Source organism: Balaenoptera ricei, chromosome 3, assembly GCF_028023285.1.
Source record: "Balaenoptera ricei isolate mBalRic1 chromosome 3, mBalRic1.hap2, whole genome shotgun sequence".
Lineage (NCBI taxonomy): Eukaryota > Metazoa > Chordata > Mammalia > Artiodactyla > Balaenopteridae > Balaenoptera > Balaenoptera ricei.
This window is the reverse complement of record NC_082641.1, coordinates 108,315,119-108,342,741: the sequence shown is the minus strand read 5'-3', so window position 1 is coordinate 108,342,741 and position 27,623 is coordinate 108,315,119. Positions and strand designations below refer to the sequence as shown.

The window sequence follows — 27,623 nt, the reverse complement described above, 5'->3', positions numbered from 1 at the left end:
AGTGAGGGGGTGCCTGCCCTCAGGAAGCCCCCAGGACCTTCACTGCTTCTTAATTCAGTTCTAACTGGCACTAGAACCTATCATAAAGAAGAGGAGGAATAAGAAATATGCTTAAGAGAATTTTTGTGCACAACAATTTTACTGTACAGTCACGCTGTATTTTAATGCACTTTATTTCAAGTATTTTTAAGAGAAATAACAACAAAATGATATGGCAACCCCAAAAGGGCAAAACCTGACTAATGGGAAGAGGAGAATGTCCCTTTTTTTTTTTTTCTGCCTGAGATAGTCTGGGGGCAGGGAGGAGTCTTGAAAGAGGAGAAAGGAGTGGGGATGAGGAACTTAGGGAAGGGTGTCCAAGGAGAAAGGGAAGGGTGGTGACTTACTTCTCCTTCTGTGCCCAGAACCACGTTCCCAGATATCTGCATGCAAAGTAAGGTGACTTCAGGTGCTGACAAACCATGTTAGTGGTAACGACCGCAGTTAACTAGGCAACTACTTACTAGGAGCCAGGCATTACTCTTATCTATGCCTCTTATTTAGTCCTTAGGCAAGCCCTACTGGGGAGGTGATATTATCCTTTCTCAGAGAGAATGACTGGCTCAGGGTCCAAGAGTTTTAGCAAAAGGCACAGTTAGTATTCAAGTTCTGTTCTCTTAGCATTCCCTCTGATTTTTTAGGGCCAGGGCTGGTGATATACCCTGACTGCCACCAGGGGTCACACTAGCCAATTTGGATCAATCAGTAAGCACAACTGGATCTAAATGTGATTAATTATATAACTATGGCCTGTCCAAGCTTAGGTCTATGAAAATTGCAACATGAAACTGAGGCATTATAAAGGATTACTGGGAAAATAAAAATATGTTTGAATATCCCTACCCCTTTTTTTTTCTGGCTTAAACAGGAATAAAGGAAGATAAAACAGCATGAATCCAACCCAACAGGCAGCATGACCAGAAGCTTGTATCCTGTATACCTGGCAGCTGGCCAAAAAATGATCTGCTCAACTTTCCTAGTGATGACAGGAGGGTGATAACAGTGTTTAAAAACCTGCTGTACAGAACAGGGAGCTCAGCTCGGTGCTCTGTGATGACCTAGATGGGTGGGATTGGAGGGGGGAGGGAGGTCCAAGAGGGAGGGGACATAGGTATCCATATAGCTGATTCAGTTCATTGTACAGCAGAAACTAACACAACATTGTAAAGCAATTATACTCCAATAAAAAATAATAAACAAAAAAAATAAATAAAAATAGAAATAAATACAAGGTGAATATAGTGTAAGCATTAGGACAAAGCTGCTGACAGTTGTTGGTGCTGTTTTGTTCGCTATCAAAGTGTTTAATTTTGGTTGTCTGTATTAACTTTTCAGTGGTTGCGATCCCCAGAATTCTTGCTTCTCAAAGGACAAAGCTCAGGCTGGGATTCTTACAAAGGTTTCATAGGACAAAGTAGAGAAAGTTAGCATATCTCAAACAACGTTTGCATTCTACGGGACAATTACATTTGACTGAACCATCAACAATACATTCACACTCCGTAAACAAGTTTTTCTGCAAATGTTTATTTAGAAAGATTTTAAAGAAACGTAAAGTCACTGTGTCTATGGCAGTTTCTTTAGGTGAAAAAGGTGCTAACGGTTACTATGGAAACCAAGAAGCAGGCAATGAGGAGCAAAATCAGACCTATACGACAATATTTTGAATGCTTCTCTTGTTCTTCTTCCTTTTTCAGTAAGGTATCAAAACCGGGTGTGTACATGTCTCCCAACCAAAACCGTAGGTCATTAGGATTTTCCTAAAAGAAAATTACACGAAGAATAGCATCAGTCAGTGTTACAGACTTAATGAGCTTGCAGAACAAGGCCGTATAGGTACTGTACGTCCATATTCACACTGTCCTAAGTGAGGTTTAAGTGTCACAGCTCAAATAATAGAGGCTAGGCTTCCCTGAATAGCAGGAACATGCAGCTACAACCTCCTGGCTGACCAGGAATCCTCAGCTTCAACCTGTAGGTCTGCATGAGAATTCATTAGGAAGTCTGCATGGCTTACTGAATAAATTGCTCACATTGCAGGGTCAGAAACACAAGAGCGTTTCTGTCGTCTTTTCGCTAATTTCGTGTCTCTTACAACTCATAAATACTGTGCGTCAATCAGGTTAGTGAGTTGAAATAAAATTAAAATTCCTTGCCTTAGCGGAGCCTTGGGGGTTTGATTTTGTTGGCATAATAGGGATAAAGATGTTCGCTGAGTTTTTCAGTAAATCCAGAAGCTGACTTCCATGGAAGGGGGAGTAAGACCCAGAGTAAAGAGTCTTTTCCATGCTTCTCAGTCTTCTGGTCTTCCTTGTAGCAGAATACAGCATGTTGGCATGCAGAAACTCTGGCACTGTTTGACCTTCTGGAGAAAGGACCCAGTATATCCTTTCCCACATCACCTCCTAATCCCCATGTCTCTGATTCTTTCCCTGGCCTTGTCTCCCATTCAACCCTGAGAAATTGTCTTCAACTCAATTTCATCTCCTATGTCCAATAAATCATCTGCAAACTCTACTGTCTATACATCTAAAACATATATATATACACACACATATATATATTTTTTTCCCTCCTATTTTCTCCTGCTGTTTTTCAGTGCTAATGCTTCAGTGTCTATACCTGGCATCTAGTAGACATACAACAAATTTATGGTGAATGCTGAATCTCTATTTTCACAGACCCACTTCAGGCCTTGTTATTTCTCATTTGGAGTATTGCAATGGCTTGTAGCTGGGCTGCCCACCTTCTCTCTGCCTCTCTAGGCTCAGTGGACTTAAAGTCAGCCAGTTTCCATGGCTGGACACAAGGGCAATGAACTAGCTTCAGACTGCTAAAAGGAAGGGGAGCTGGGTGGATTCTGGTGATGGCAATATAACTCTTCCATCACATTGCTACTAGGTTCAACTTCCCAGTCTTACAAAAGCGAAAACATTAAAATAAAATTTGGATGACCTGTGCAAAAGGATAGCTGATTTAAAAATCCTTGCCTACTTCACTCTTATCCTTCATTTGTGTCTGTGTCCTAATCAGAGGCCTGCACTTTGCCTGCAAGTTTAATGCCTCATTCTTCAGTAAGAACTTCCATAATGGAGACTATCTTCTCTTACATTCTGCCTATAGCTTGCCTTTGTAACTAAATATGGGCTTCTTTCCTCCTTTCTTGTTCATAAAGTTAGTAATTTAGAAAAATGGGAGGGGCCCAAAGCACATGGAACTTTCATGGCCTGTAAAGTAGTTGAAAAGATTTCAGAAATTAGGTTGGGGGCTCTGTCTGCTAATTAGGAGATATGGGTAGGGATGGTGATGAAAGAAGTTGAAATGATGAGGTCAAGAAGAGATCCTAATAAAAACAAAAGCCATGATTTCCAGAAGCATCTCTCAAAATAGCATCATGAGGTCTGCATACAGGCCTCTGACCTGACGGGCCTCTGCTCTGAGGTGAGTGTACAGGTAGAGGACGGGTGGGGAGGGGGCCGGCCCTGGTTTTCGTAAAGCAATGCATCCAGCAACTCACGTTCAGTCTTCCTAAGCATAAGTCATGGTACTGTCCAAGAAAATATTACCCCTCAGTGTCAATAATGTTCAGTTTCTTTAGCCTTACATTTGAACTTTTTTTTTTTTTTTTGAGTCTGTTTGTTAGCCTTTCCCCCCCCCCCCCATTATTCTATCACTTAAACTGTAGCTCCAGCAAAACTGGACTACGTATTGTTCTGACAAACTCTCTCACACTCTTGTATATGTGCCTTTTTTCTTGCTACTTCTGACAAAAGAGGGCCTCTCCACTCACACAAACAACCTATGTCTTCTGGAATTGTACACATTCTTCAAGTCCAGCATAAATTAACTTTTTCATAAAGGCTCCTTATAATCCAGTGTGACTTTGTCCTCTTCTGAATCTGCACAGCACTTTCCACTATTCTTCCTATCCTCTATCCACTATCCTCTTCCTCTATCTTGTCATTTCCTCTGTCCTGTCTAGAGTTATTGTTACTTTGCTCAGTTAGATAAAATTTTGAGGGCAAGGAGAGTCATATTCACCTTCATAGTCCCTTTGTCATTCATGTAAACAACAAAGAAAAGAATAGAGGCTCTAGCATACAGTCAAGAAATGTTTGTGAAATAAATCAATACACTTTTTCCTAGTTGCAGAAGGTTATTTCCTAGAGGTCTTGATCTTTAGATTCCTGATAAAAAACACAAGATTATTGTTGCTAGGGGGGAGCATCTGTTATGGAAACGTCTCTGGAAAAGAGGCTACATTAAGGAGGAGATACACTAAATCCACTAGGAGACTAAGAAACTCCAAAGACTTTGGACACTATTTCAAGGAGTGCACACTTGAGATTTTAAAAAGTGTAGGACTTTAGAGGGACATAATGCTGTCCCCTTCAGCAGGAAAAATCTGTAGGTGATTAAAGTATGGGGCTTAGAACAGACATACATTGTTAAAGGAAATGTACTTGGAAAATGTCAGACCTTTCTGGCCCTAGGGTGGGCAGAGGCAAGCCAAGGCTGGGTAGGAATCCAGTCCACTCAGAAAACAGAGGGCCTCTCTCCCTGCTTTTCAGGTATTCCTAGACCCTCTATTTGGTGGGTGACACCAGAAGGAAAAAAAAGAAAAACTTGAATTGGGTTTAAGCTGGGTGAATGAGTTCATTGCATACTTTTCCTGTGTTGAAATGTTTTTGTTTTGTTTTGTTACTGAGACACAGGAAAATGTCCAAAATGTAAATTTGCAATCTTAAATCACTGAGTAGGCTTGAAATAAAATGATCTTTGATGAGAACTGCCTTGCACAGTGCCTAAGACAGAGCATTTAGTCAATATTTTTGAATAAATGTAGAATAAGGAACTCTTAAGTATTCATGAACACAGATGATCACAAAACTAGAGGAAAACATACTTAATCTGCCAAATTAACTTTCAAAACCTGATACCTTCCAGGTAAACCCTTCTTCTGTGTCACACCATTTCTTTCTCTCTACACTGTAATGCTGAAAATGCTGGTAATTGCTGAAATTGTAAAACACAAAACACATAAATAAACAAAACTACTGACTAGGAGAGAGAAAGTGAAGCCAGAGGCCAAAATGACCTGAAATCTGGAAATTTTGTGCCTAGTGAAGAGTGTCTTTCACCTCAGTACCCATTTCTTTTAGGATTATTTAACTGATCTCCCTCATCAATTAAAGGAGTTGATTCTTTGCCTTGAGTACCTTCAGATGCCCAGAGAGGTTTGCGTGCAGGCAATGCTTGTCATATTCCTCAACGGTCCATGAAGGATTCTTTTTTCTTTCTTCCATAGCTTCCTCCAAGCTCACATCACTGTATAGTGGGTTATTCTTCAGAACTGATGACAGGGATGGTGGGGGGCTCTCTGTGGTCACAGCACCCTCCACACTGGATCTCCTCATTCGTTGAGCAGTAATATTCTTCTTCTCTCTCTGTCAGGAGGCACAGTGACAAAGTTTGTCTTACCAATAGGTCACTGATGACAAGGAAGGCAACGTGAAATAACTGTACCTGAAAGCTTGCTGATTCTGCCTGGAAGCCCAACAGATTAGGACAATGAATGAAGGAAGAATTCTAGGATCCAGTTTGACCTAGGATCCTACCATTAATTGAGTTATTTCTTTGCATGTGATCTTGTTGAGCTTCAGTAATCATTCATTAAAATGCTATTTTATAACAACAGAGAAAGGACAATGTTCTTTAATTCAAATGTAGAATTCTAAGCAAAGCCATTTTTCCCCAGCTTACTTGCACTGAGATTTGACATTTTACTTCTCTCTACTTGCGCATTCCATGCCTGATTAAAAAAAATTAACATTGCTGTATTAATCCAACAAAATCAAGATTAAAAGGCATTTTATAGTTATGCATTGGCTTTCATGGGAACTCCCTTAGGACTCTTATTTCAGGCAGCTTGGCGAACTGGACTAACTTAGCATTGCACTCCTATATGTAGCTACAGACCAGCTGGCTATTGGAAGGCTCTAATTCTGACTTTTAGATGTTTAAAAACTTTTTTTTATTAAAGCATGATATATATGTAGAAAAATGCATATATTATAAAAGTACATATATTATAAGTTTTCACATACCAAATAAACCCAAGATACTACCAAGAAACAAACCATTACCAGCACACCTCATGCTGCCTTCCATTTACTATCCCTCTCCCTCCCTAAGGATAACCAGTAGGATAACAGCATAGGTCAGTTTGTATTCATTTATATAAATGGAATCATACAAAGTGGTTTTTCTGTGTCTGGTATGACCTTCATATTTTTACTTTGCTTTTTTTCCTCATGACTACAAAACTATCACAAAGGTAGAAAAATTTTAGATTAAAATTTGTTCATTGGCCAAATAAAATTGAGAAGAAAAAAAAGTTTATAGTAATGTCTCATTTATGATGGGGCATCACGGGAGAGGAACTCCACATAAGTTAATTTTTGGAACACTTAGGTTTAACCCTTAAAAACTGGTGACACATTTCATTAATTTACAGGAATTTTTTCAATAAATGTGTTTCACATATTTCAGCCTTCTTAAACAGAGAAGTTTCAATAGCAATTAATATTTTTCTGAGTTATATTTATAATCATCAATACACTGATTACCTCAGCAACTATTGGGGTATATAGGTCACATTAAATATGTGTTTATATAAGCAAAGTTGTGAACTAATATTATATATAGTTTCCTTCTGAAATGGCTGGCAAAAAATCATCTAGATAAAACCATTCACATTCTCTTTAGCCTTAGGTTTATCTAATTTTCTTAATCCAGACATTTTTTACATACTTAGTGATCAATGGAGATCATCTCTGACTTTATTAGGTCGTTGGTCTGCTCAAAATCAATTTATATCCCATAATATTGAAGTTTATAATGAAATAATAAATCATCTTGACTTAGTGTTTATCTTTAAGATGGATGACCTCATGAAAAATGTTTCTGAATTAAGAAAAAACAATTTGATACAAAATTTAGATAGTTTCAGTTTAGCATAATTCTGACTCAAGTTTTTTTCTTCAAGGCTAGATATCTTTGATTATCTTTGAAGAGAAATAATTCTTCTGACATTGAAAAATTGACTTTGTCAGTTTTCTTGCCTGCTGGATTATTCCTTGAGCTTCTTAAATAAGAAAGCTCTATAAATCAGAAAAATACAGTTTGGGGGGTTAAGAAAAAATAATACTTTCTATTACAATGTATAAAGACCTTGAAAAACTAATATACAAAAGACAGAAAAATAATCAGAGCTATTTTTAAAAGAACATTCAAGCACTTAATTCTAAACTATATTCTTGAATGTTTGATGTTCATCCCAGAACTTGGTGCCATTTATTTTTGCATTGCATGACAATTCCATGTCTGAAGGACATGTGAAGGGAAAATTAATAGAATAACTTTATTAAGAATTTTATGGAAGAAATAGAAAATACTAATCATGGTTGAGGTTCTTTTGTATTTTGATAAATTTTTTAAAAATCTCTTAAGAAAGGAAACAAAGCATGTATTTGATTCTAACTTTTCACTCCACATTCTAGATGGACTACATTTAACAAAAGGAAACTCAACAGTAATTCCATTATTTTACTCATATAATCTCTAAAATAACTTCTTTTTAAAAATACTTAAAGGAAAGTAACACTTCAAAGCTTACCTAGGCTCTTCTGTATTAACCATTACTTTGCCCATTTACCCTTTATACACTTTAATCATTATTTATGTCATTTATGTATAAGTAAGCTATCATTTAATAGAGTGATATAGAAGACTTTCAGACAGACAAACACTGAGAATATACAATTAATAGGTGAAAAAAGAAGGAATCTCTAAAAAACGTACTTCAGGAAGAAGAAACCTGATAATAGAATGAAAGATTAAGAGGCAAGAAGGAATGCTAGGCAAAACAAAGAAAAAAAACAAAAAACAAAAAACTGACAAATATATACAGAAATCTAAGGAAGCACTGATTTTATGGTAAAATAGAAATAATAATAACCACTAATTTGTGAGTTTTAAGATAAGAGAAAACTGAAACTGTACAGTTAAAAGTTTAACAGATATATTTAATTAGGAAATTTTAAGAAATCATTTCAGTGAGAGTATTGAGATATTACTAAAAAATAGAGAAAGAATGTATAGCTTCTAAATTGGTAGAGCAGAAGAAAAAGGATAAAGGAAAATTAATCTAAAAGGTAAGAAACCTGAAACAAAGAATATAGAGGAGAAAGTCTTAGGAAAATAGAAAAATTTTTGAAATAATCATGTTAAATGTAAATAGACTAAACCCTCTATTTAAATGACAGACTGTCATATCAGATTTTTAAAATTAAATTTAATTATATAATATTTACAAGAGAAATACCTAAAATATAAGGAACTCAGAAAAAATGAGAGTGAAAGTATAAAAAAAGATATAGCAGGCAAATATAAAGAAACAAGAGCTGGTATTTGACTGGTTAAATACTCAGCAATTTTGTTTTCCCTTCCTGAGTACAAGGGATGACTGCCTTTATTAGGCTGTTTGAAGTTAAACTAGGACCAGCTCTTCTGATGATGTGTGGACAAAAGTAACAGAGACCACTTCCAAGCTGAGCCCCTGAATTCTCCAACAAGATTTTTGGCTCATTCTTTTTCACTTTCCATTTTTGTGTCACTGTAAGCAAGGATTCTGAGATGGCAGAGCTTTAAGATGAAAGAACTTCAAGCCCTGGGATACTGCTTGGAAAAGAGTTGCCCCCTAGACCCATCTGCCCTTCCTCAGACATGCACAAGAATGCTTTTCTTCTTCTTAGTTAGAGATATTTTGTCATTACAGTGTAGCCTAGCCTACGTTCCTTAATACAGAAAGTGATATCTTGAAATTCTACAAATGTGGGCATTGGCTTAGCAGTCAAGAAGTGGAAAGGGATGAAAGGGATATTGGAAGCCGGATTGATGGTTATTCACATAATACAGTGAAAAATGTTTGGTATAAGTGTCATCTGTGGTCATTTGGAATCTAATCCCCTGTAGCTGTACGAGAGGTATTATAAATAATCAGAGCATTTATGTACAAGGATCACAGTGCTGGTGTAATACAAGAAAAAGATAACATTAGAGAAAGAACTGAATAGTTTGCAAGAAGAAAGAAGAGTAGAGAAACTCTGGAAATTTGATGCCTTCTATTGTTAAAAATCTGACTGTTATAGACCTCAAACACTAAGATATAGAATCATTTAAAAAAATGGATTGAGGAAAAAAAAAAAAAACCCGCCGATTAAAACTTCTTAGCTGGGACTTCCCTGGTGACGCAGTGGTTAAGAATCCACCCGCCAATGCAGGAGACACGGGTTCGAGCCCTGGTACAGGAAGATCCCACATGCCGCAGAGCAGCTAGGCTCGTGTGCCACAACTACTGAGTCTGCGCTCTAGAGCCTGCGAGCCACAACTACTAAAGCCTGCGCGCCCTAGAGCCTGTGCTCCACGACGAGAGAAGCCACCGCAATGAGAAGCCCGCACACCGCAACAGAGTAGCCCCCGCTCACAGCAACAGAGACCCAAAGCAGGCATGCATGCATGCATGCATAAATAAATAAATAGAAAAATCAAATGAAACATTAAAAAATAAAAACAAACTTCTTAGCTGAACGAAGTGACTCAGGGTAAAGGTCCTGTTAGGGTGTGGTTTCAAAACTATTATTCCTGACTGCCTCCAGGTGTTTGTCATTGAGTTAAAGGGTGGAGAAATGGAGGCAGAAAAGCAAACCATTAAAGCCTACTTGAGGGACTCCCTGGTGGTCCAGTGGTAAAGAATCCACCTTCCAATGCAAGGAACGCAGGTTCCATCCCTGGTCTGGGAACTAAGATCCCACATTCTGCAGGCAACTAAGCCCGTGCGCCACAACTACTGAGTTCGCGCGTCTCAACTAGAGAGCCTGTGTGCCTCAAACTACAGAGCCCACGTGCCCTGGAGCCCATGCACCACAAGTAGAGAGAAGCCTGTCACAGGAGAGAGGCCCGAGTGCTGCGATGAAGACCCGACACAGCAGAGGGAAGCCCTCGCGACGCAGCCAAAAAAAAAGAAAAAAAGCCTATTTGAGAGCTATGCCTTAAGATAACTAAAGGTGTGTTTATTGACCTACAGAACTGACCTCAACAAAATAGATATGATTACATTAATAAATAGCTCACACTAAGTTTTATAAGATATGTATCACCAAAGAAACCACAAGCCTAGACCTAAAAGCTTTTGATTGTTCAAAATTATAAAACAAAATAACAATAACCTTATGCCTCCAAATATCCAAAAATAGGAGTAAATTTTGAAGCTTCTACAGCCTCGAAGGAGGGCCCACTCTGATATGGCAAAAGAGAATGATGAACAAGGGGCAGCTTCCTAGTGGGTAGGACTGGGGACCCTAGAGAACAATGCAGCAGGAAGTCTTCTAAAAAGCAGAATCATGGCCTAATCCACCTTCCCCACCTTCAAGGAAGGAGACCCACACACATTATTTTCAGTGGAATCTCAGAATTACTTTGGGTAGTGTCTGTCGTCTTTCATTTTTCCCAATCAGAAAGGAAGAATTACTGTGGCGATCTCGTTCCTATTCCAACAAAGATTATAGGATGATATGGTTGGGACATCCGCTAAATGTAGTGACTGGCTCACTTTGGTGTTAGTGCCTCTGGGGAAGGATGAATGCTGTGTGTAGGAAGATGAAATATATAAGTATATATATGTTTAACAGAATGATAGACTGTGGCAGAGTCTGGCTAGGTGCTCAGCAAACCCATTTCTTCTTCATGGGCATACAACAGCTAGATTGGGACATAGGCTTGACCCCTAAAATCCCTGATCCTTGGCTTAGTCCCTCTCTCTTTTCTAGCTACAAGCATCATAAAAATTCTGATATAATAGAGCCTCAAAAAGGAACAGTCTGGGTTCCACTTGGAAGCAAGCCACTAGGATAATTTTCCCACCCACAACAGATCTTGTGTGAATGACAGATACATTTTATTGAGTCAAGTCACTAAGAATTTGGGCATATTTGTTTCCACAACATAATTTAGCCTAACTACTAAGAAAGTATATATATCAGACAAAATAAACTTTCAGGTAAAAGACTTTGTTATGTGAAAAAGTGTTGGTGGAAAATGAATAAATGTAGGCATAATCAGTAAAATATAATATTTCTAAACTTTTATGCCTCTAGTAAAATAATCTCAAATTTATAAAGCAAAACTTGAGATAACTAGGAGAAATTTATACATATAATTTTTTACCAAGCAGATAAAACAATTATTAAATATAAAGGGGGTTTGAACAATGAAACCAACACATTTGATCAAAGACACTGATGTCATTATTCAATGACTAAAAATACTCATTTTAAAAATACATTGAATATTTACAAAAATTGGTAATGTCCTGGACTCTAAAAGAAATTTCAAACATTCAATATTATATAGATCATGCTCTTTGATCACAGACAACTTATTAGAAATTTAGACATTAATATCAAAAAGATAATGTAAATTACCACATTTTGTAGAAATTAAAACACACACTTCAAATAAATGATGGGAATTTAAAAACTTAGGCAGAATGAAAATGAAAAATGGAGCTGAAATAGCTTTTGAGGGAATATTATAAGCATATACGCTCACATTATAAAAGCAGAATGAGAAAATTAATGAAGTAATAAACATCTAATTCAAAGCCTTAAAAGGAAACCGCAGAGTAAATCTAAGAAAATAGTCAACATGAAATAATAAGGATAGAAGGAGAAATCAATAAGTATTATGAAGAAAAATAACCCAAATATACAATGGAGAGAATCAACCATATTGAAAGCTATTTCTTTGAAAAGGCTAAACCGATTAAAAATATCTCTGGTAATACTTCTGAGGAAAAAAAAAGATACAAACCCACAATGTTAGAAATGTAAAAGGAACATGAGAAGTTACATAGCACAGATTAAGAAGTGTAATAGGAGTATAATCTGAGTAACTTTAAGAATTTACATGCAATTGGGCGATTTCCCACATAATATAACTTACCAAATTTAATTAAGGAAAAAATAGGAAATGTTAATAAACCAGTGATCGTTTGACTAACTGAATCAATAGTTTAAAATCGACCCCAACTATACACAGGTTTAGGAACACCAGGCTGAATGAGTGTTGTAATCAGCACTCAGACATTCTTGAAACAGATCATTTCTACCTTATTTCTATCTCATTTGTATCTTGTTGAACTCTTCCAGAATATAGAAAAACAAGGAATACTCCCCAACTCATTTTATGAAGTTGGTATAAACTCCAGACAAGGGCAGTAGGTAAAAGAAAAGGTAATTTATTATAGGCCAATTTCTCTTATAAACATAAATGAAAAAATCATTAATAAAATATTGCTAAACAGAATCCTACAATATGTATATTTTATATACCAGGATAGGAAAGATTTATACCAGAAAAGGATGTTTTATCAGGAGGATGGTTTAATATTCGAAGATTAATGTGACTCACCAATTATCAGGAAAGAAACAACACAGAAGTTTGCAGTACATTCTGAAAAATATTTGGAAAATATTTAAACATATTTAGAGCAAATTTCCTAGCAAGATGGAAATAGTAGGGAACTTTCTTAAACTAAGAGAATCTGCCCAAAACTTCCAGGGCACTGTTTACTTAATGGTTCAAATATTAGAAGCATTTATCTTGGTTTCAGAATTAATACAAGGATGCCAGTAATCACAAACATTCATATGTTATCGCGAAGTTCTGAGCAATACACTAAAAATTAAATAAATAAATAAAAGGAATAAGGGTTGTAAATAATGAAACAAAACAGTAGATGACATGATTATCTACAGGGATATTTACCATCAAAGTAAAATAGATTTTAATACAATTTCTGGATTCAAAATCAATATACAATAATCAATAACAGATGTAATACTTTATTATAAAACATGATTTAAAAGGTCCTATTCTTAAGAGCAGTAATTACTATAAGTATTTAGATATAAACCTTACAACTATATGCAAAACTTCTATGTGGAGAATTATAAGACATAATTGAAGGCTATACGAAGAGCATGATAAATGGAAATATATACCATGTTCATGAACTGGGAGAATCAAGATCAAAAGACTTCCATTTCTCCAGTTTGGTCTATACATACAATGTAATTCCTATCATAATCACAATGCAAACAAGGCATTTTGTTTATATTGCACATGTGAGCCCACAGACAACTTTTCTTGGAAAGCAGCTCCCCACTGACCACAATAATTCTGTTTTCCAAACTGCCAGAATGGTTACCTTTATGAAACACAAATTTGATCATGTGATCCTCTTGCTTAAAATTTTTCATCAACCCCTCCAAATTTTCAGGATAAAATTTAAAAATCTAGACAACACCCTCTGAAGCCTTCCTGGTCTGACCCAGACCTCTCTTTAACCCGCTCTCCTGCCTTCCTCTCCATGTAACCAGGGCTCTGGAGTCCCACATGTGTTCCTGTGACACGCACAGTGCTTTTAATACAGTTTCAGTGCCAGAGGCATTTGGGTCTCATCTGGGAGCAGCGTGATGGGACAAAGTGGGTAATGCTTCTGGCAGCATACCATCCAAGGGTGAATTTCTGACCCCACTGGAGATTTTGTGAACTGTGTAAATTTAGCATAACTTGATAAATCATGTCCTGATAATTGCCTGAGCAGCTCAGTGATGCTCCTCAATCTACTTCCTAGACAATAAATCAAGTACCTCAAAAGTCCTATAACATTTGCCCAAATATAAGCTTAAAAACGGGAGCCTATTGCACATAGGAGGCTGTTCTTTTTGAAATAGGAAATGGAGTATTGGGAATAGAGACAGTCCAGGAGAAGGCATGACATGTGTTCAGAGACAGATTGTGAAATACAGTTATGATATACCAAAAAAAAAACTGAGGTAGAAAGAAGAGACATTAGAATTTAAGGGGAAAAGAGTTGTAAGACTGAAAAAAAAGTGAGGAAAGGTGACTAGGAAATACACCCAGTAAATGACATTGTGTAGAAACCAAGGGAAGAGCAACCTCCTTACCCTTGGTCTTTTGTTCCAGTTCACAGGTTTAGTACAGAAATCCCCTGGGTTCTCAAACAGATGTGATGGAAGCCAGGAAAAGATATAAGAAATAGATTAACCTGAAAAGATTCTGAAGTCTAACTTCTAATCAGAAAAAAAAAAATCCCACCACAATATCTGAAAAAACATGTTTTATCATTTATACCAAAAAAAAAGGAATCAGCTTTTTCCTTTTATTACCTCGTTTTATAAAGGGATTGGCAGAAATATTTGGGATACAATTCCAGATGCCTTCATCAGATACATGCCCCAAATTATTTTAACAACCAGAAACATTAGGTTTTGGCAAAAGTTTGTTCATTGCACTGAAAAGAAATTTATTAGGAAGCTTCTTTATTTCTCTAGTTGAAAGAATTTAAGAAGTATAAATCTAGTGGAATCAAGAAATATTTGCTTGTACTCTCTCCCTGCAAATACAGGTGACCTGTGTATCCACACAGAGGGAATGAACAGTGTCTGGAGATACTGGCATGTCTGAGGACATCTGTGCTTACTTTTCTATACGTACGGTATTGCTTCCGTTTGTGTAAAATGGCTTAGAGAATTGCCTCTGAAGGTGGAATGTGAATTTTAAAAAAGCTTAAAAGATAAATCATGGATATAAATACAGTACTCTGTTTTGTTTTTTGGTTTTTTTGGCCATGCAACACGGCATGCAGGATCTTAGTTCCCTGACGAGGGATCAAACCTGTGGCCCCTGCAGTGAAGTGCGGAGTCTTAACTACTGGCCGGCCAGGCAAGTCCCTAGGAGATCTTTGTTTTAACTGTTGAGTTACTACCAACGTTGAAGGCAATGTTTGTAGGCTAAGTCCTTTGACATTCCATGAGGTAGTCTGAATTCTAAACACCGTGCACATGGAGGGTATGAGACCAAAGGGTAAGCTGACACCACCCTGAAGTTTGTGTGGATTTCATGGGAGTATAAAATCTAGCTGCTTGAGTTAGCCACATAGCTTGACACATGTATTGACTACATACTGTAACACCTGCATGCACACATACCCCCTGTATCCACCGTATACATCACAAAATGCAAGTGGTATTATCGGCTATTTTCCAAATTCTAACGATAGGGTAATTTTAACACATTTTGGAATACTGGCAAATGATGATGATGATGATGATGATGATGATGATGCTACACATTTCTTATACTCTTACAGGAAACCCTGTCAATTGTTTTTACCTTATTTTATTTGCTCTCAGTTTTAAGGAAATATGCAAAATGAGCATTATCCTAATTTTGCAAATGGAAATACTAAGGCATGGACTGAATAAGGGCCATAATTTATGTCTCTCAAATTGGTTTATTGTGGATTTGAGACAAGAAACCAAGTTTCAAATCTCTTTATTCAACGTTCTCCCAATGGGCTTAATGTCTCTCCAGCAGAATGAGACATTAAGCCAACAGAGTGAGGGTTTTAAATTAAGAACTATTTAACAGATGCCTACCACCTTCTGCATCCCTAACACCTAAATTCACCTGGTATGTTCAGTGTCTTATTCCAGGTATCACCACAGCTACTTAAAACTTTTATACATTCATTTCTTTTAGATTTATTTTTTTGCCAATGAATATATCACTCCTGGATTTTAAGATCCAGCCAGGAGAGAAGAATTACTTATTGACATATTGCAATCTAAAGTAGCGAATATAATAGTTTTTACTCATAATCTGTGCCACACCTACCCAGCTAACTAAATTTGTAATTGATTTACTCCTTCTCTCCAAGCATTATTTCAGTAGTATATTGAACTGAAATATTTATTCAGTCATTTAACACTTTATTTTAGGGTAAAAGTATAACTTAATAAAGTTTAGCTATAGTTTACAATTACCGATAACATTCAAAGACATATGAAGCAGATTTTTACCTTCTTGGTTTGCCCTGAATAACTATATCAACACATCAGGGCCTGTTGAAAGAGATGCCCTTTAAAAATTTGCATTTCATTCAGGTTTAGGAACAACATTCAACAGAGCTTTAAACTGTGAAGTTCCACATGAAGGAAATAGGTCAGCTCCAGTACTAAACAAAAGATGTTAGATCGATGTGTTCCAACCTCAAAGGAATTTATTGGATATGTTTTCTTAGACTAAACTTCATAGCACAGGAGGGCCAAGGTTTTCTGAATTGATTTTTGAATCACTTTATCCCATGATATAAACAATAAGACAAAGGAGAAATTTCATCACATTTAACTTAAACAAAACACAAAAAAAGCAACCACCAAAAAGGTGTGTATGGATGGGTTTTGAGGATTACAAAAAGGAAGGATGTAAAATTTTTGAAAAGTTAGTTTTCATAATAGGCTGCCTTACAATGGAAATAAATTAAAATCCTCATAGATGGAGGAAACACTTACATAATCATCCAAGTGTACTTGATTTTGAATGATCTCATGATAAAGGTCCCGAGGAGCCCACAAACACACCACAAAGGAGTCACTTTACACCAGGACTCATGAGTAGCAACTGTTTCTTAAAAGAAAACAAATTTCTGTTTAGGGACTTTGAGCCACTCCAAAGGATTTAATGATTTGCAGGGCTTTGCAGGTCAGTCACATCTGTTCTGAAATGACATGCTTCTTCCTGTTTCTAAATTGACTAACCCTTAACCCCATTAGCCCTCACATGTTAAACAAAGATTATTCCTGTTTCATGAGCTGTGCAACAGTCAAGTTTATTTATGTTTATTTCAGCACATGGAACTCATCACAGTTTTATTCTTCTCCTTTGGTTAGCAAAAAGAAGGAAGATGCAAAAGAAGAAAGCAAGAAATGAAGTCTGGGTTTGAAGGTTGATTGTTAAGTCTTGCCCACATGGACACCTGTGGGAAAAAAAGAACCTCTAAAATAATAGCCAGCACCTTTCCCAGGTGGAGAGTTCTATTTTCTTTCTTTCCATCATTAGGTTGCCATTGTTCCACTGTTTGAGTCTCTTTTGCATGAGATGAAAGGGAGTCAGTCTAAATGAGGCAGAAGCAAGATTCAGTTCTCTCAGAGGCCATGCATGAGCCCACACAATGTAACCTTCTGATGCTTTACGCTTAGACTACCCAAAAGATAGAGGTAGGGTTCCCCCCAGAGCCTTATTTGCAAATGTAGTAATTGATTTGAAAAAATTTAAAGGGAAGGTATAAAATGAGGGCTAGGCAAAATCTAAAATGACAGGCTGAGAAGCTAGTGCTTGGAGGAAAACGAATGGTTGGGAAAATTCACAGAATTTATAAAGAGATCAGAGAAAGTCTCCTTATGCTAAGGAAGAGAGAAAGACCTTTTCTATGGCAAGTGTGAGCAGCTACCTTGTACTCTGTTCCCTATAGTTTTCTTTTTGCACAAATGATGAAGTGGCCAATAATGAGAAAGAAGCAAGCCCCTGCCCGCATATTTATGTGCTCCCAGACCTTACCTGTGAGTAGATGAGGTTTTGCCAGTGCTGTGCAACAGGGTAATTCCCTCCCGGAAACCTCACCAGACCGGCCTGAAGAAGGGCTGAGTTCCTCATTAAAGACCTCACGTCAAGCTGCAGGAATTTGTCAGGATGGTTGTTATTTGGCAAAACAGAGAGGTCCATGTCTGCCTTCATCTGCGGTGGAAAACAAAGGCGAGCAAGGCTGCTGCTGTCAGAGCCGTCCATTATTAATGAGCCTGAGAATGCCTCACAGGCATCTGAAACCAGGTCTCTGGGCTGCGCTCAGAAACTACTCTCGAAATGACACATCCACACACAGGAACAATGTAGCACGCTGCCTTACCTTTCACCACACACACACACACACACACACACACACGCACGCGTGTGCGCGTGCATTTAGAGTGCTTGAATGGAACAGTTGGGCCCACACGCATTAAATTGGATAGGATACCAAAATTAGGTATGTGTAGCACGTAATGTCTCTCCACACAGAGTTAGGAATAACAGTTGAAGAGGAGCTACTCTTTGGATAAGGCTGCCAGAATTTCAGGGTAACAGTCCACAGTTTGGAGCACGTGAAACAATCACCTGTAGGGAGACATTACTTAATATTTCTCTCTGAACATTGCCGAGCTGACCCAGCTGACTTGGCCCTGCCTGCACAGCCTCACATGTGATACGTGGGATCTTGTTTCTTCTCATGTTTTGACTCCCAGAGTCTCAGGCTCATGTGAAATCTAACCGTGTTTAGGTTGTCAGCTTCAGCTCGAGTAGGGAAATGGCAAGAATCTGATAGTTTGCTACAGTAATGCAGTGCCCCAAACTACTGCTTTGACCCATTCTCTATCTGACGTCTCTTTGACTCTGTTCCTAGCTGTATAAACTCCTGCGATGGGTCTTGGTGCTCACAAAGTACATTTGGAACCAAAGGAGAACATGGCTGCTGGGTTTGGATGACGTGCTGTCCTAAGTGAACCCACCTGCTACTCAGGGAGCCGAGGTGGGAGTGAGGCTGCGGACCTTAAGCCAGGAAGTGACGATGACTTTAAGGGAGATAAGCTCTCTCATTACAAGCCGCTCTGCCTTGGGCAAACCATACTTCTCACCGGGAACGTATGGATTTTCATCTAGAGAAAGAGGGAACCTTCCCACTCTTGAGAAGGCAAAGGACAGACACATCAGCAGTTTTTAAAAGACATAGGTTGTTATGTTTGTGCCTCTGTAAACCCATCTGATTCAGCAGGAAGGATTTTCTTACAGAGGTAATGAGGTCACGTGTGGAATGTATCAGCACCAGATTCCAGAAGAGTGCCCTATAGCTTATTAGACTCAGCAGCTAGGATGTTCTTGAATCAAGCAAGACACTAGAGAGTACTTACCTTCTTTATAACAAAAAGCATGAGGATGTTAAAAAAATCATCTGTCCTACTGATAGTTGCAAACTGGATTAAACAACCAATGTTTTCTGTAAGAATTTTTGGACCCAAACTCTATCACTGTCAACAATATTTGAAATAAGTTTGAGTGGTTTTTATCAATACACTTACTGGAGAAAGAGGTACTTCATAATGACAGTTGATAACAAAAGAGTTAAATCACAAGTGTTTGAAGAATCAAGTGTGTTATGTGTATGTGCATGTACTTAGAACTTTCTGGATTTTTCTGGCTGCTGCCAGAACACATCTAATGAACAAATATTTCTCGGGCTGTTTGCTTTTCCTAAAAGATTCTTTGGGGAATAACACACATCTTCAAGAAGAACCTTAACTTCTCTTTGGCTCTCTATATTGGCCAAGTGGAGACACAAAACCCAGATCCAAATATATTTGATTAGAAGTTTTCCTTAGCCAAAGTATGAGGTAGGTGAAATGAGCCTTCAGTTTTCCTTAGGCGTCCTTCCTTTTAGATTCCTCCACTGTGCTTTAGATGCCCAGAGGTTTGTATACTATCTCCTTCTGTTTACAAGTTCAGTTTCTGACTCTCCACATTCTCCCACCATCCTTTGTCTACTGTCACCCCAAAACGATCAGTTCTTACTTCTCACTACTATCCCTATGGGTAGCCTACATGACTGATAATCAGGAAATCAAGCTTACTCCTCCCTTTCCTGCTACTGGCCAAACCCCACCCCCTCCTTACCCCCAAATCATGCCTCTGCTGACACCAGTCCTTCTGCCTGGAAACATTTCTTCCCAACCCTGGATTTTGACCACCTCCTAATCATACTTCATGGGCCATTGCTGATACCTAGCCTTTCACAAAAACTTTACATATTTTCTCTAGTAGGGGAAATGATTTTTCCCTCTTTTGAAATTTCAGAGTGATTTGTTTATACTCTTACTATCTTTTGTTTGATAATATATTTTTCCCTTTCCTTTTATGAGCCTCTATACTGGATACATTACAAAAGAGCAGCCCTATTGGATGCTTCCTTCCTCACATGAGTCCTGTCCTAAGAACCTCATAAAGCCCTTCGCTCAATAAATAATGGTGGCTGTTGTCTCTTCCAGAGCCCTCTGGAAATTGGAAATTGAAAATCCAATTAAATTTGATTAAAAAAATGGCTTAGTGCTCTGTTTTTCAATCAACCATGCCCAGTGAAAAAAGAATTCCAACGCCAAAAATATTTATGACATACTCTGTATTCTCTTCTGGTAGTTTATAACGCACAAACGCACATGGAAGACTCAGAAGTTCTGCTTCATTAACTCTAGCAATTGCCAAATTTATTTGATCACATAACACCCATTTCATTGTTGTCCTTTTAACTCTACAAAAAATTTACCTGACAGTGATTGGACAAATACTGTCTTAGGAGTTCTATTTCTTTGCTGTCACTAACACCTTCATTCTAGAGTGAAAAAGAGTATAAATAAATATAAATAAAGAGTTATATTACAGGAACAATCTGGTGGAAATCTGGATATCTGGGGCTTCTCAACTCTTACCATGCATGTAATCATTTGTTCTTTCTCTTTATAGCAGATTTTAATAAAAGCATCATTATCCCTTGGATTTGGACCCAGAATTATTATCTTTTGAACCATGAGAATTATAAAAACAGAATTAAATACAGTTCACTAGGCAAAACTGTCTACATATTAACCATATTTTCTTTTCTTCTCATCCTCTCTCCCTCCCTCCCTCTCTCCTTTCCTTCCTTCCTTCCTTCCTTCCTTCCTTCCTTCTTTCCTTTCTTTCTTTTTCTTATGCAAATAACCAACTGAAATATCTGAAAGTATTTCCATCTGAAAAGCCTGGATGATGTCCACATGAGCAGTTGGGGTTCATCAAATTATCTGACTTTGAAAATTTGGACAGTTTTGGATAGTTTTGATTACAAAGAAAGCCTGTGATTAGGTTATAAATCATTGGGCATCTATTACATAACATTATCAAAACTGACGAATGAGGGAGGCAATCACGTTAACTAAGTGCACAGAATTTGAGGTCAGAGTGATACATCCAACTAAACTGTGCTCTTGAGCAAGTTGCTGAATCCCTCTGGTCCTCAGTTTCCTCAGCTACAATGCAAAGATTTTAATGGTTCCTTACGAGGGTGCTGTGAGGTTTAATAGGTATAGTGGTTAAAAGAATGCTTAGCATATATTAAGTGCTTAAAAAAGTTTCGCTATTATTTTAAGAGTGCATAAGAAATGGGTTTTCATTTCAGCCATCTCCGATATAAAGCAAACTGGAGAAAAAAATTTAAAGTTTTATTATCTCCAGTTAAAAAGCAGACTCCATTTCCCAGAACACCCTTCCTTGTGTGAGTCTGGGTTAGAAGAAGCTGAAAGAGAAACTGGCATGAAATTTGGAAGGCACGATGGAAGCAGCATCCATTAATCTGCAATTCTTTTTGCAATCAGATATCGTGACAGAGGCATAGGCACTTGGCAGGTTCTAGATTGCCTTGCTCTCCTGAGCTCTGTGCCCATTTCTTATTTCCAACTGTTGGTCCTGCTGACCGCCAGGAAACTTAGATCCACTACCCAGTGTTTGGCTGTGGTCCTGTAAAGGAGGAAGCTACACAGAGGCAACAGTATCTCATAGACATCTTCACAAATTACCCCTTTATAGTTAAACTTACCTGGCTGTGCCCGGCTGCTCAGATTGGTGACTGGTCTGATCCTCCAACTCCTCTTACGGACCTTCGCTTCCAGGGTTCCTCCTGCTGTTGTTTGAGTTCAAACCTATTATCCCCTAACACTGCTTTGCTGATTGGACCTGTGAACTACTGGTGCCAGAAGTGCTTCCAAGGAACAGAATTTTAAAAATGGAATCTGGAATTAGTTCTCCGATATGACTAGACTTAAAGGCATTAATGACCAGTAGTAAGTGGGACCCTGGTCATCCATGACATACAGGAGCAGAATGGTTATAAAAACTCTCACCTATAGTTACCTGGAGTGAAGTGCCTAGAGAAAGCAAGGCCCTGGGTTACGAAGTACCTGCTGCAATATAAATTTTCCATAGAAACAAAGAGAATAAGGACCATGGGGTTGATTCATTGCTTCTAAATCAGCTGGAGAACTTACAGAAAGAGAATGATAAGCCTGGGGTTTTACATTCACAGCTCAAGGTCTAAGTTGGGAACCAGAAAGCTTTTATGACTGCCTTGAAATAAAACCTTTTAAACTGTACTACTGATGTCCTACCATCTGTGATGTCTTCTAAATCCACATCCAGATTCAAGTCCTGGAAGATCCAGAACCAGGTAAAAAGTATGACTTTAAGGTGTTACCATACATGCCAAAGGAATTGCAGGATTTCACCAATTCACATTAACTGAAACCCAAGATATATGTATGAGGATGTTTCTTAATGGTGTTATATTAGGGCAAAAGGAATACAATATTCTATTAACCTAAATGTTTTTGATATGGGATCACTAAGCAGAGATTCTTGATTCAAAGTGTTAGTTCACACGTCTGGGAGTAACTCTAACAATATGACTGAAAACTGGACCCAGTGGTGGTCTGCACTGAATGAAACTGAGATGTCAACACTTCCTTGCTATAATGTAATAAAGAGGAAAGTATACACGTGTTTAAAAAGACAGTTTAAAAAAATATGATAGATGTGCTCACTAATGTACTAAACACGTCCCCGAAGAGGGTCCAAAGGGTATTCCCTTCATCAGGACTTGAAAAATACATTGGTGAAGGCAGTATTGGAATCTTTAAAGAACTTCATAGTAGCTATTCCCTGAAAATCAGAAATGACATTGGGAAATGCTGCCATAAAACTGAGCTTCTTGAATTTAATGAGGATGATGGAATTCTACAAGGGTATTTAAATCCCAGGGACCAGATGGGAATGGTTACCATAAGGGGCAGCAAAGTCAAATGGGTAAAGGCAATGGTTTGACCTGCAAAGATTTTTGGTATTGCCTAACTGATCACGGAGTCCAGAGTACTGAAACAGATGAGCATTCTACTAAAGCCTTACTTGATTTGTATAAGCATTTAACCTCTAGAGTTAGTGAAAAGAAGCCTGATTTGAATCACCACATCAGGGAATTACTTTCCCTTGATCCATTTCCATATGAGAGCGGGTTCACAAACCCAGAACTCTCTGAATAAAGGGGAGGCTGGATCTTTTAGAGGAAGGATTCTGCTACACCGTCCGAAATTCATACTGTAAATCTACCCTCTAGTCTTCCCTGATGGGAACTGTGTAACGGGAAGAGGGAAATACTCAGACTTTTTGATGACTACTGGATTACTGGCTCTGAACTGATACTAGCTCCTGATGACCCAAATTGCCACTGGAGTCCCACAGTCAGAGGAAGAGCTTATGGAAGTCAAATATTTTAATCAAGTTTTTGCTTAAATCTGTCTCATAGTGGACAAAAGAGTCCCTGAACCTACCCCATAGTTATTTTCCTAATGCTGAAAGGCTTATTTGGAGTAAAAATACTCAGAAACTGGCAGAACTCCTGCTCCCCTTGTTGGTTCCACGATCTGTAGAATGAGGGCTTTTACAGTAGTAATGACAACAGAAGATCCTAGAACTGCCTCTACATACCAAAATTGGAAATTAAATCAATACTTCATTCATGGAGAGATTTGAGAATTATTTCTACCATGAAGGATTTGAAGGATGAAGGAAAGTTAAATCCTCTTTTTTTTTTTGGCCTATAGTCTTGTACAGACAGAAGACAGATGGATTTTGGAGAATTACACTGTATTATCACAAATTTAATCAGATGGGAGAGTGAAAAATTACATAGGAAGAGGAAACATTCTTAATCCATCCCTTGATTCCTGAATCCATGAATTGGTGTAGAAATACCACCATTTATTGGTCGATGAATTAGACTCTATACAACATCTTAGAGGACCTCCAAAATGTTTTCACCCAGCTGATGCCAGAATTGATTATTTGGGGGAAAAAAGATGTTGCATCATTCTGTCAGGCCATCTGTTCAGGGTGATGGGGAGCATGGTAATACTGGCGATTCACATGAGCATGAGCCCACTGCCACATTTTTTTAAACTGTATTATGAATTCTCTGAACAGAAACAATATCGTATGGAATACCCTATCGGTGAACAAAGCATTTGGTAAGTTCATGGGTGCTATTTTGGCAGAAATGTTGCAGGCCGGGGAGGCAAATCCATACTCAGGGTAAGTGGCTATTTCTGTGAGAACAAACCACTGCCTGTTTGGTGATAAAAGTGATCTAATGTAATCTTACTGCAATCAAGGCGGTGGGCTGGTCCTTCCATAGAATGGTGCCAGTATTGGGAAATAATATTCTCTCTGCTATTGTTAGGTTGAGCCCTCAGCAGTGACTGTAGCTAGACTGGACTTGGTGAGTGGTAGTTCACATTGCTGAACCCATACATAATCTCCAGTCCTGCCACCACTGTCTCTGTTCCTGGGCTCACTGGGCAAGGACAAGGGTGGCTGATGAAAGAGATTGGCCAACATACACAGAACCCATCATCTTATCCAACTGACGATTGAATCCTCTCTCCTGAGGGTGCTCTTTGGTGAGCAGTCAAATGTAATATAAGTTATTCACATATCTTTTCCTCAGAACTTCTTTGTCACCAATTTTCAAACCACACTCCTCCCAAGTCCTTGTCAAGCCAGCCATAACACCTTGATTACAGTAAGATTACATTAGATCACTTTAATCACCAAACAGGCAATGGATTGTTCTCACAGAAATAGCCACGTATCCTGATTATGGATTTGCCTCCCCAGCCTGCAAAGTTTCTGCCAAAATAGCATCCATGAACTTACCAAATGCTTCGTTCACTGATAGGGTATTCCATACGATATTGTTTCTGTTCAGAGAATTCATATTTCAGTTTAAAAAAATGTGGCAGTGGACTCATGCTCATGTGAATCGCCGGTATTACCATGCTCCCCATCACCCTGAACAGATGGCCTGACAGAATGATGCAACATCTTTTTTCCCCCAAATAATCAATTCTGGCATCAGCTGGGTGAAAACATTTTGGAGGTCCTCTAAGATGTTGTATAGGGCCTAATTCATCGACAAATAAATGGTGGTATTTCTACACCAATTCATGGATTCAGGAATCAAGGGATGGATTAAGAATGTCTCCTCTTCCCATGTAATTTTTCCCTTTCTCATTCCCCTACTATCTTACCTAAGATGTGTTGATACTGGTTGATTTTATATTTCAGCAATTAAATTAAAGGATATCCAAAGTAAGGGACAGTCTAGAAACAAACTGTGCCCCGTATGAACATGAAGGTGAAAATACTAATGAGGGAAGGTGTCGAGAACTGTGAAGACTTTGAGGCTTTACTCTACTTGCAATCTAGCAAGTTGGCCTGCCACACTTTCAGGGCAGAAGACATAAAACTCCTGGGATAGAGACAAAGGACTTTATTACTTACGGCAACAGCAGTAGCCAGAGAATCAGCATTTTCCTGCACTGGTTCCCTGAGCCCCAATTCCCACAGGGTGACACGAAGAGAGCCAGGCGGTACCTGCACATGCAGTGAACTGTATTACAGGAGAGGGACCCCAATTTTAAGGAATCTGAAACTTTCATAATGAGAAATAAGAATGTCTGCCCTTTGCTCCAAAAAAGACGCTATCTTTACCTTCCAAGGCTGTTCATTACACAAACATCCTTTAGAAGACACTCCAGAACAAAAGCAGACAGTGCCAAGACATGTGGAAATGTGAGAGACTCATGAAGAATTGCCTCCCAGCAGGAAGTTTCACATATTTTATTGAAAAATCTAAGAAATCATGTGAATCATGTACAATATTTTCTCACAAGAAAACCTTTAAGCTGGTTTTTAAACGTTTCACAGAATTGTAAAACTTTTTTAATTTTTAGAAAGAAAAAACACAATGAAACTACCACAGTATTATAAGCTTTTTGTTTTTCCTTGTTTCTAGGGAAAAGACTGAAAACTAGTAAATTTTCTCATTATGATTTGTGAGGCTAAGTACTATATTCTTTTATAGATCTGCTAAAAAGATACAAGGAAATGAGGGGATCAACGCTTTCTTTGTTCAAAATATTTTAAAAAGCTAAAATCTAATGACAACATGTTAAAATAATACACACTTTTGTAGGATGTTACCATTTCTATAACGGTTTCTCTACACTATATCAACAGTGCAATGGTGATTCAGTGTAAATCATTACAGTGTTTCATTGTTACAATACTTGTGTTCAAGTACATGTTCATGAACATGATCAAAGTCTCTATTTTGACTTTTCTTTTTCATTATTAAAATAAGGCTATAATTACAGTAGAATTTTTCCTATGGATATCTCTAAATCTGAACGCAATGCATAATACATTCTCTAAAAACCTGTTCAACACTATGAGGTTTGTTATGTTGACACATCTACTGCAGATTACAGAAAATGGGCTAGGTCTGCATCAGGATACCAAAAAACAAAAATGATTTCTCTCCATATATAACTAAACTATTATGCTAAATTAGTATACATTCTGGATAACTCAATGGTATTGTCGGGGAGAGAGTAGCATCTTAGAGACAGCCCTAACTTAAAAAAATGTTGTGTTTTTTTTGTTTTTTTGTTTTTTTAAAGCCTAAAGATCTTGGTTTTTTGTTTTTCCCTTTTTATTTTTATTCCGGAAACTGGATCCAACTTATTTATATAAAATTATTTATGAAGCCATATAGTATAAATCAAAATGTTTGTAGAACCAAAACAAACACCATATTGGATGTGTGGCAGGCAAAAAAATAAATTAATTTGATTAAATTATATGTAATCTGATAATATTTGGTCTGAAAAACATGCTAGTGTGTGTGTTTATAAATAATGTAATTGCAAAGAGCCAGCCTGCTAGAGGTCAACTCTTCTGCTGCAGCTTTTGGGCATAGAAGTCCCTGCACGTCTCACAGCAGCGCTGATACCACCGCATGTCCTGACAGAGGTTCTTCTCACGTATCACCCGGCAGTACACAGGCCACTGATTTCCCAGGCACTTGAAAGTCAGAGCAGCTGTGAAGCAGAACACAGGGAACTAGGTGTCATGAGATAAACTAGGTGTCATGAGTAGAAACAAAGAGCAATCACTTAAGTTGGGGGATTTTGTACACACACGTTGACTCATGTATATTACCTTGCAGAGCATAAAAGATAAAGAAACACACACACACACACACACACCCTATAATAAAGGAGTAAAGTGAATGAATAATGGTCTTACTCATGAGCTTTTATAGACTTATTAAAGATAGATTTCCCAAATCCAATAAGTGTACTGCAAATGGCTTTTAAGTTTCCATTTCATGGCTTTCATTTAAGCTTCTTTTGGATTTTTAGTTGAGAAGATTAAAAAGAAAAATGAATGTGTTCAATATGTCCACCATTACGAGAATACAAATTAATAAGTATTGTTATGGATGACATTGAAAAGACATAGAGAAACAAAAATCTGCTCACACTTATTTCACATTCCTCGTTTCCTAGATAGCAGCAGACATGTCCAGCTGGGATATTTAAGAATTGCAATTTCAGGCATCCTTAAAATCAAAGCTGATTATC

The 27,623-nt window shown here is 37.8% G+C and overlaps 2 protein-coding genes across 2 annotated transcripts in view; both read right to left on the bottom strand.

Moving 5' to 3' along the window:
• Positions 1 to 1,619: 1,619 nt before the first annotated feature.
• MINAR2 (membrane integral NOTCH2 associated receptor 2) lies at positions 1,620 to 17,751 on the bottom strand. The gene is made up of 3 exons (XM_059919451.1): positions 17,587 to 17,751; positions 5,259 to 5,486; positions 1,620 to 1,799 (listed from the first exon to the last, which is right to left on the bottom strand). The coding sequence occupies exons 1-3, from the start codon at positions 17,749 to 17,751 to the stop codon at positions 1,620 to 1,622; spliced, it is 573 nt and encodes a 190-aa protein (XP_059775434.1).
• Positions 17,752 to 26,846: 9,095 nt separating this feature from the next.
• Positions 26,847 to 27,623, bottom strand: part of ADAMTS19 (ADAM metallopeptidase with thrombospondin type 1 motif 19) — a 289,571-nt gene continuing 288,794 nt past the window's right edge. Inside the window, exon 23 of the mRNA XM_059919450.1 lies at positions 26,847 to 27,077. Coding sequence (XP_059775433.1) covers positions 26,926 to 27,077 — 152 coding nt within the window. The 3' untranslated portion in view covers positions 26,847 to 26,925. The remainder of the gene's footprint in view (positions 27,078 to 27,623) is intronic.

Excerpts from the sequence above, each read along its gene's own strand:
- MINAR2 (XM_059919451.1), bottom strand. The coding sequence starts at position 17,751 with ATGGACCTCTCTGTTTTGCCAAATAACAACCATCCTGACAAATTCCTG. Across the intron at positions 5,487-17,586 it reads AAAACCTCATCTACTCACAG|AGAGAGAAGAAGAATATTAC; the intron begins GTAAGGTCTGGG and ends GCCTCCTGACAG. Across the intron at positions 1,800-5,258 it reads ACCTCTCTGGGCATCTGAAG|GAAAATCCTAATGACCTACG; the intron begins GTACTCAAGGCA and ends ATTTTCTTTTAG.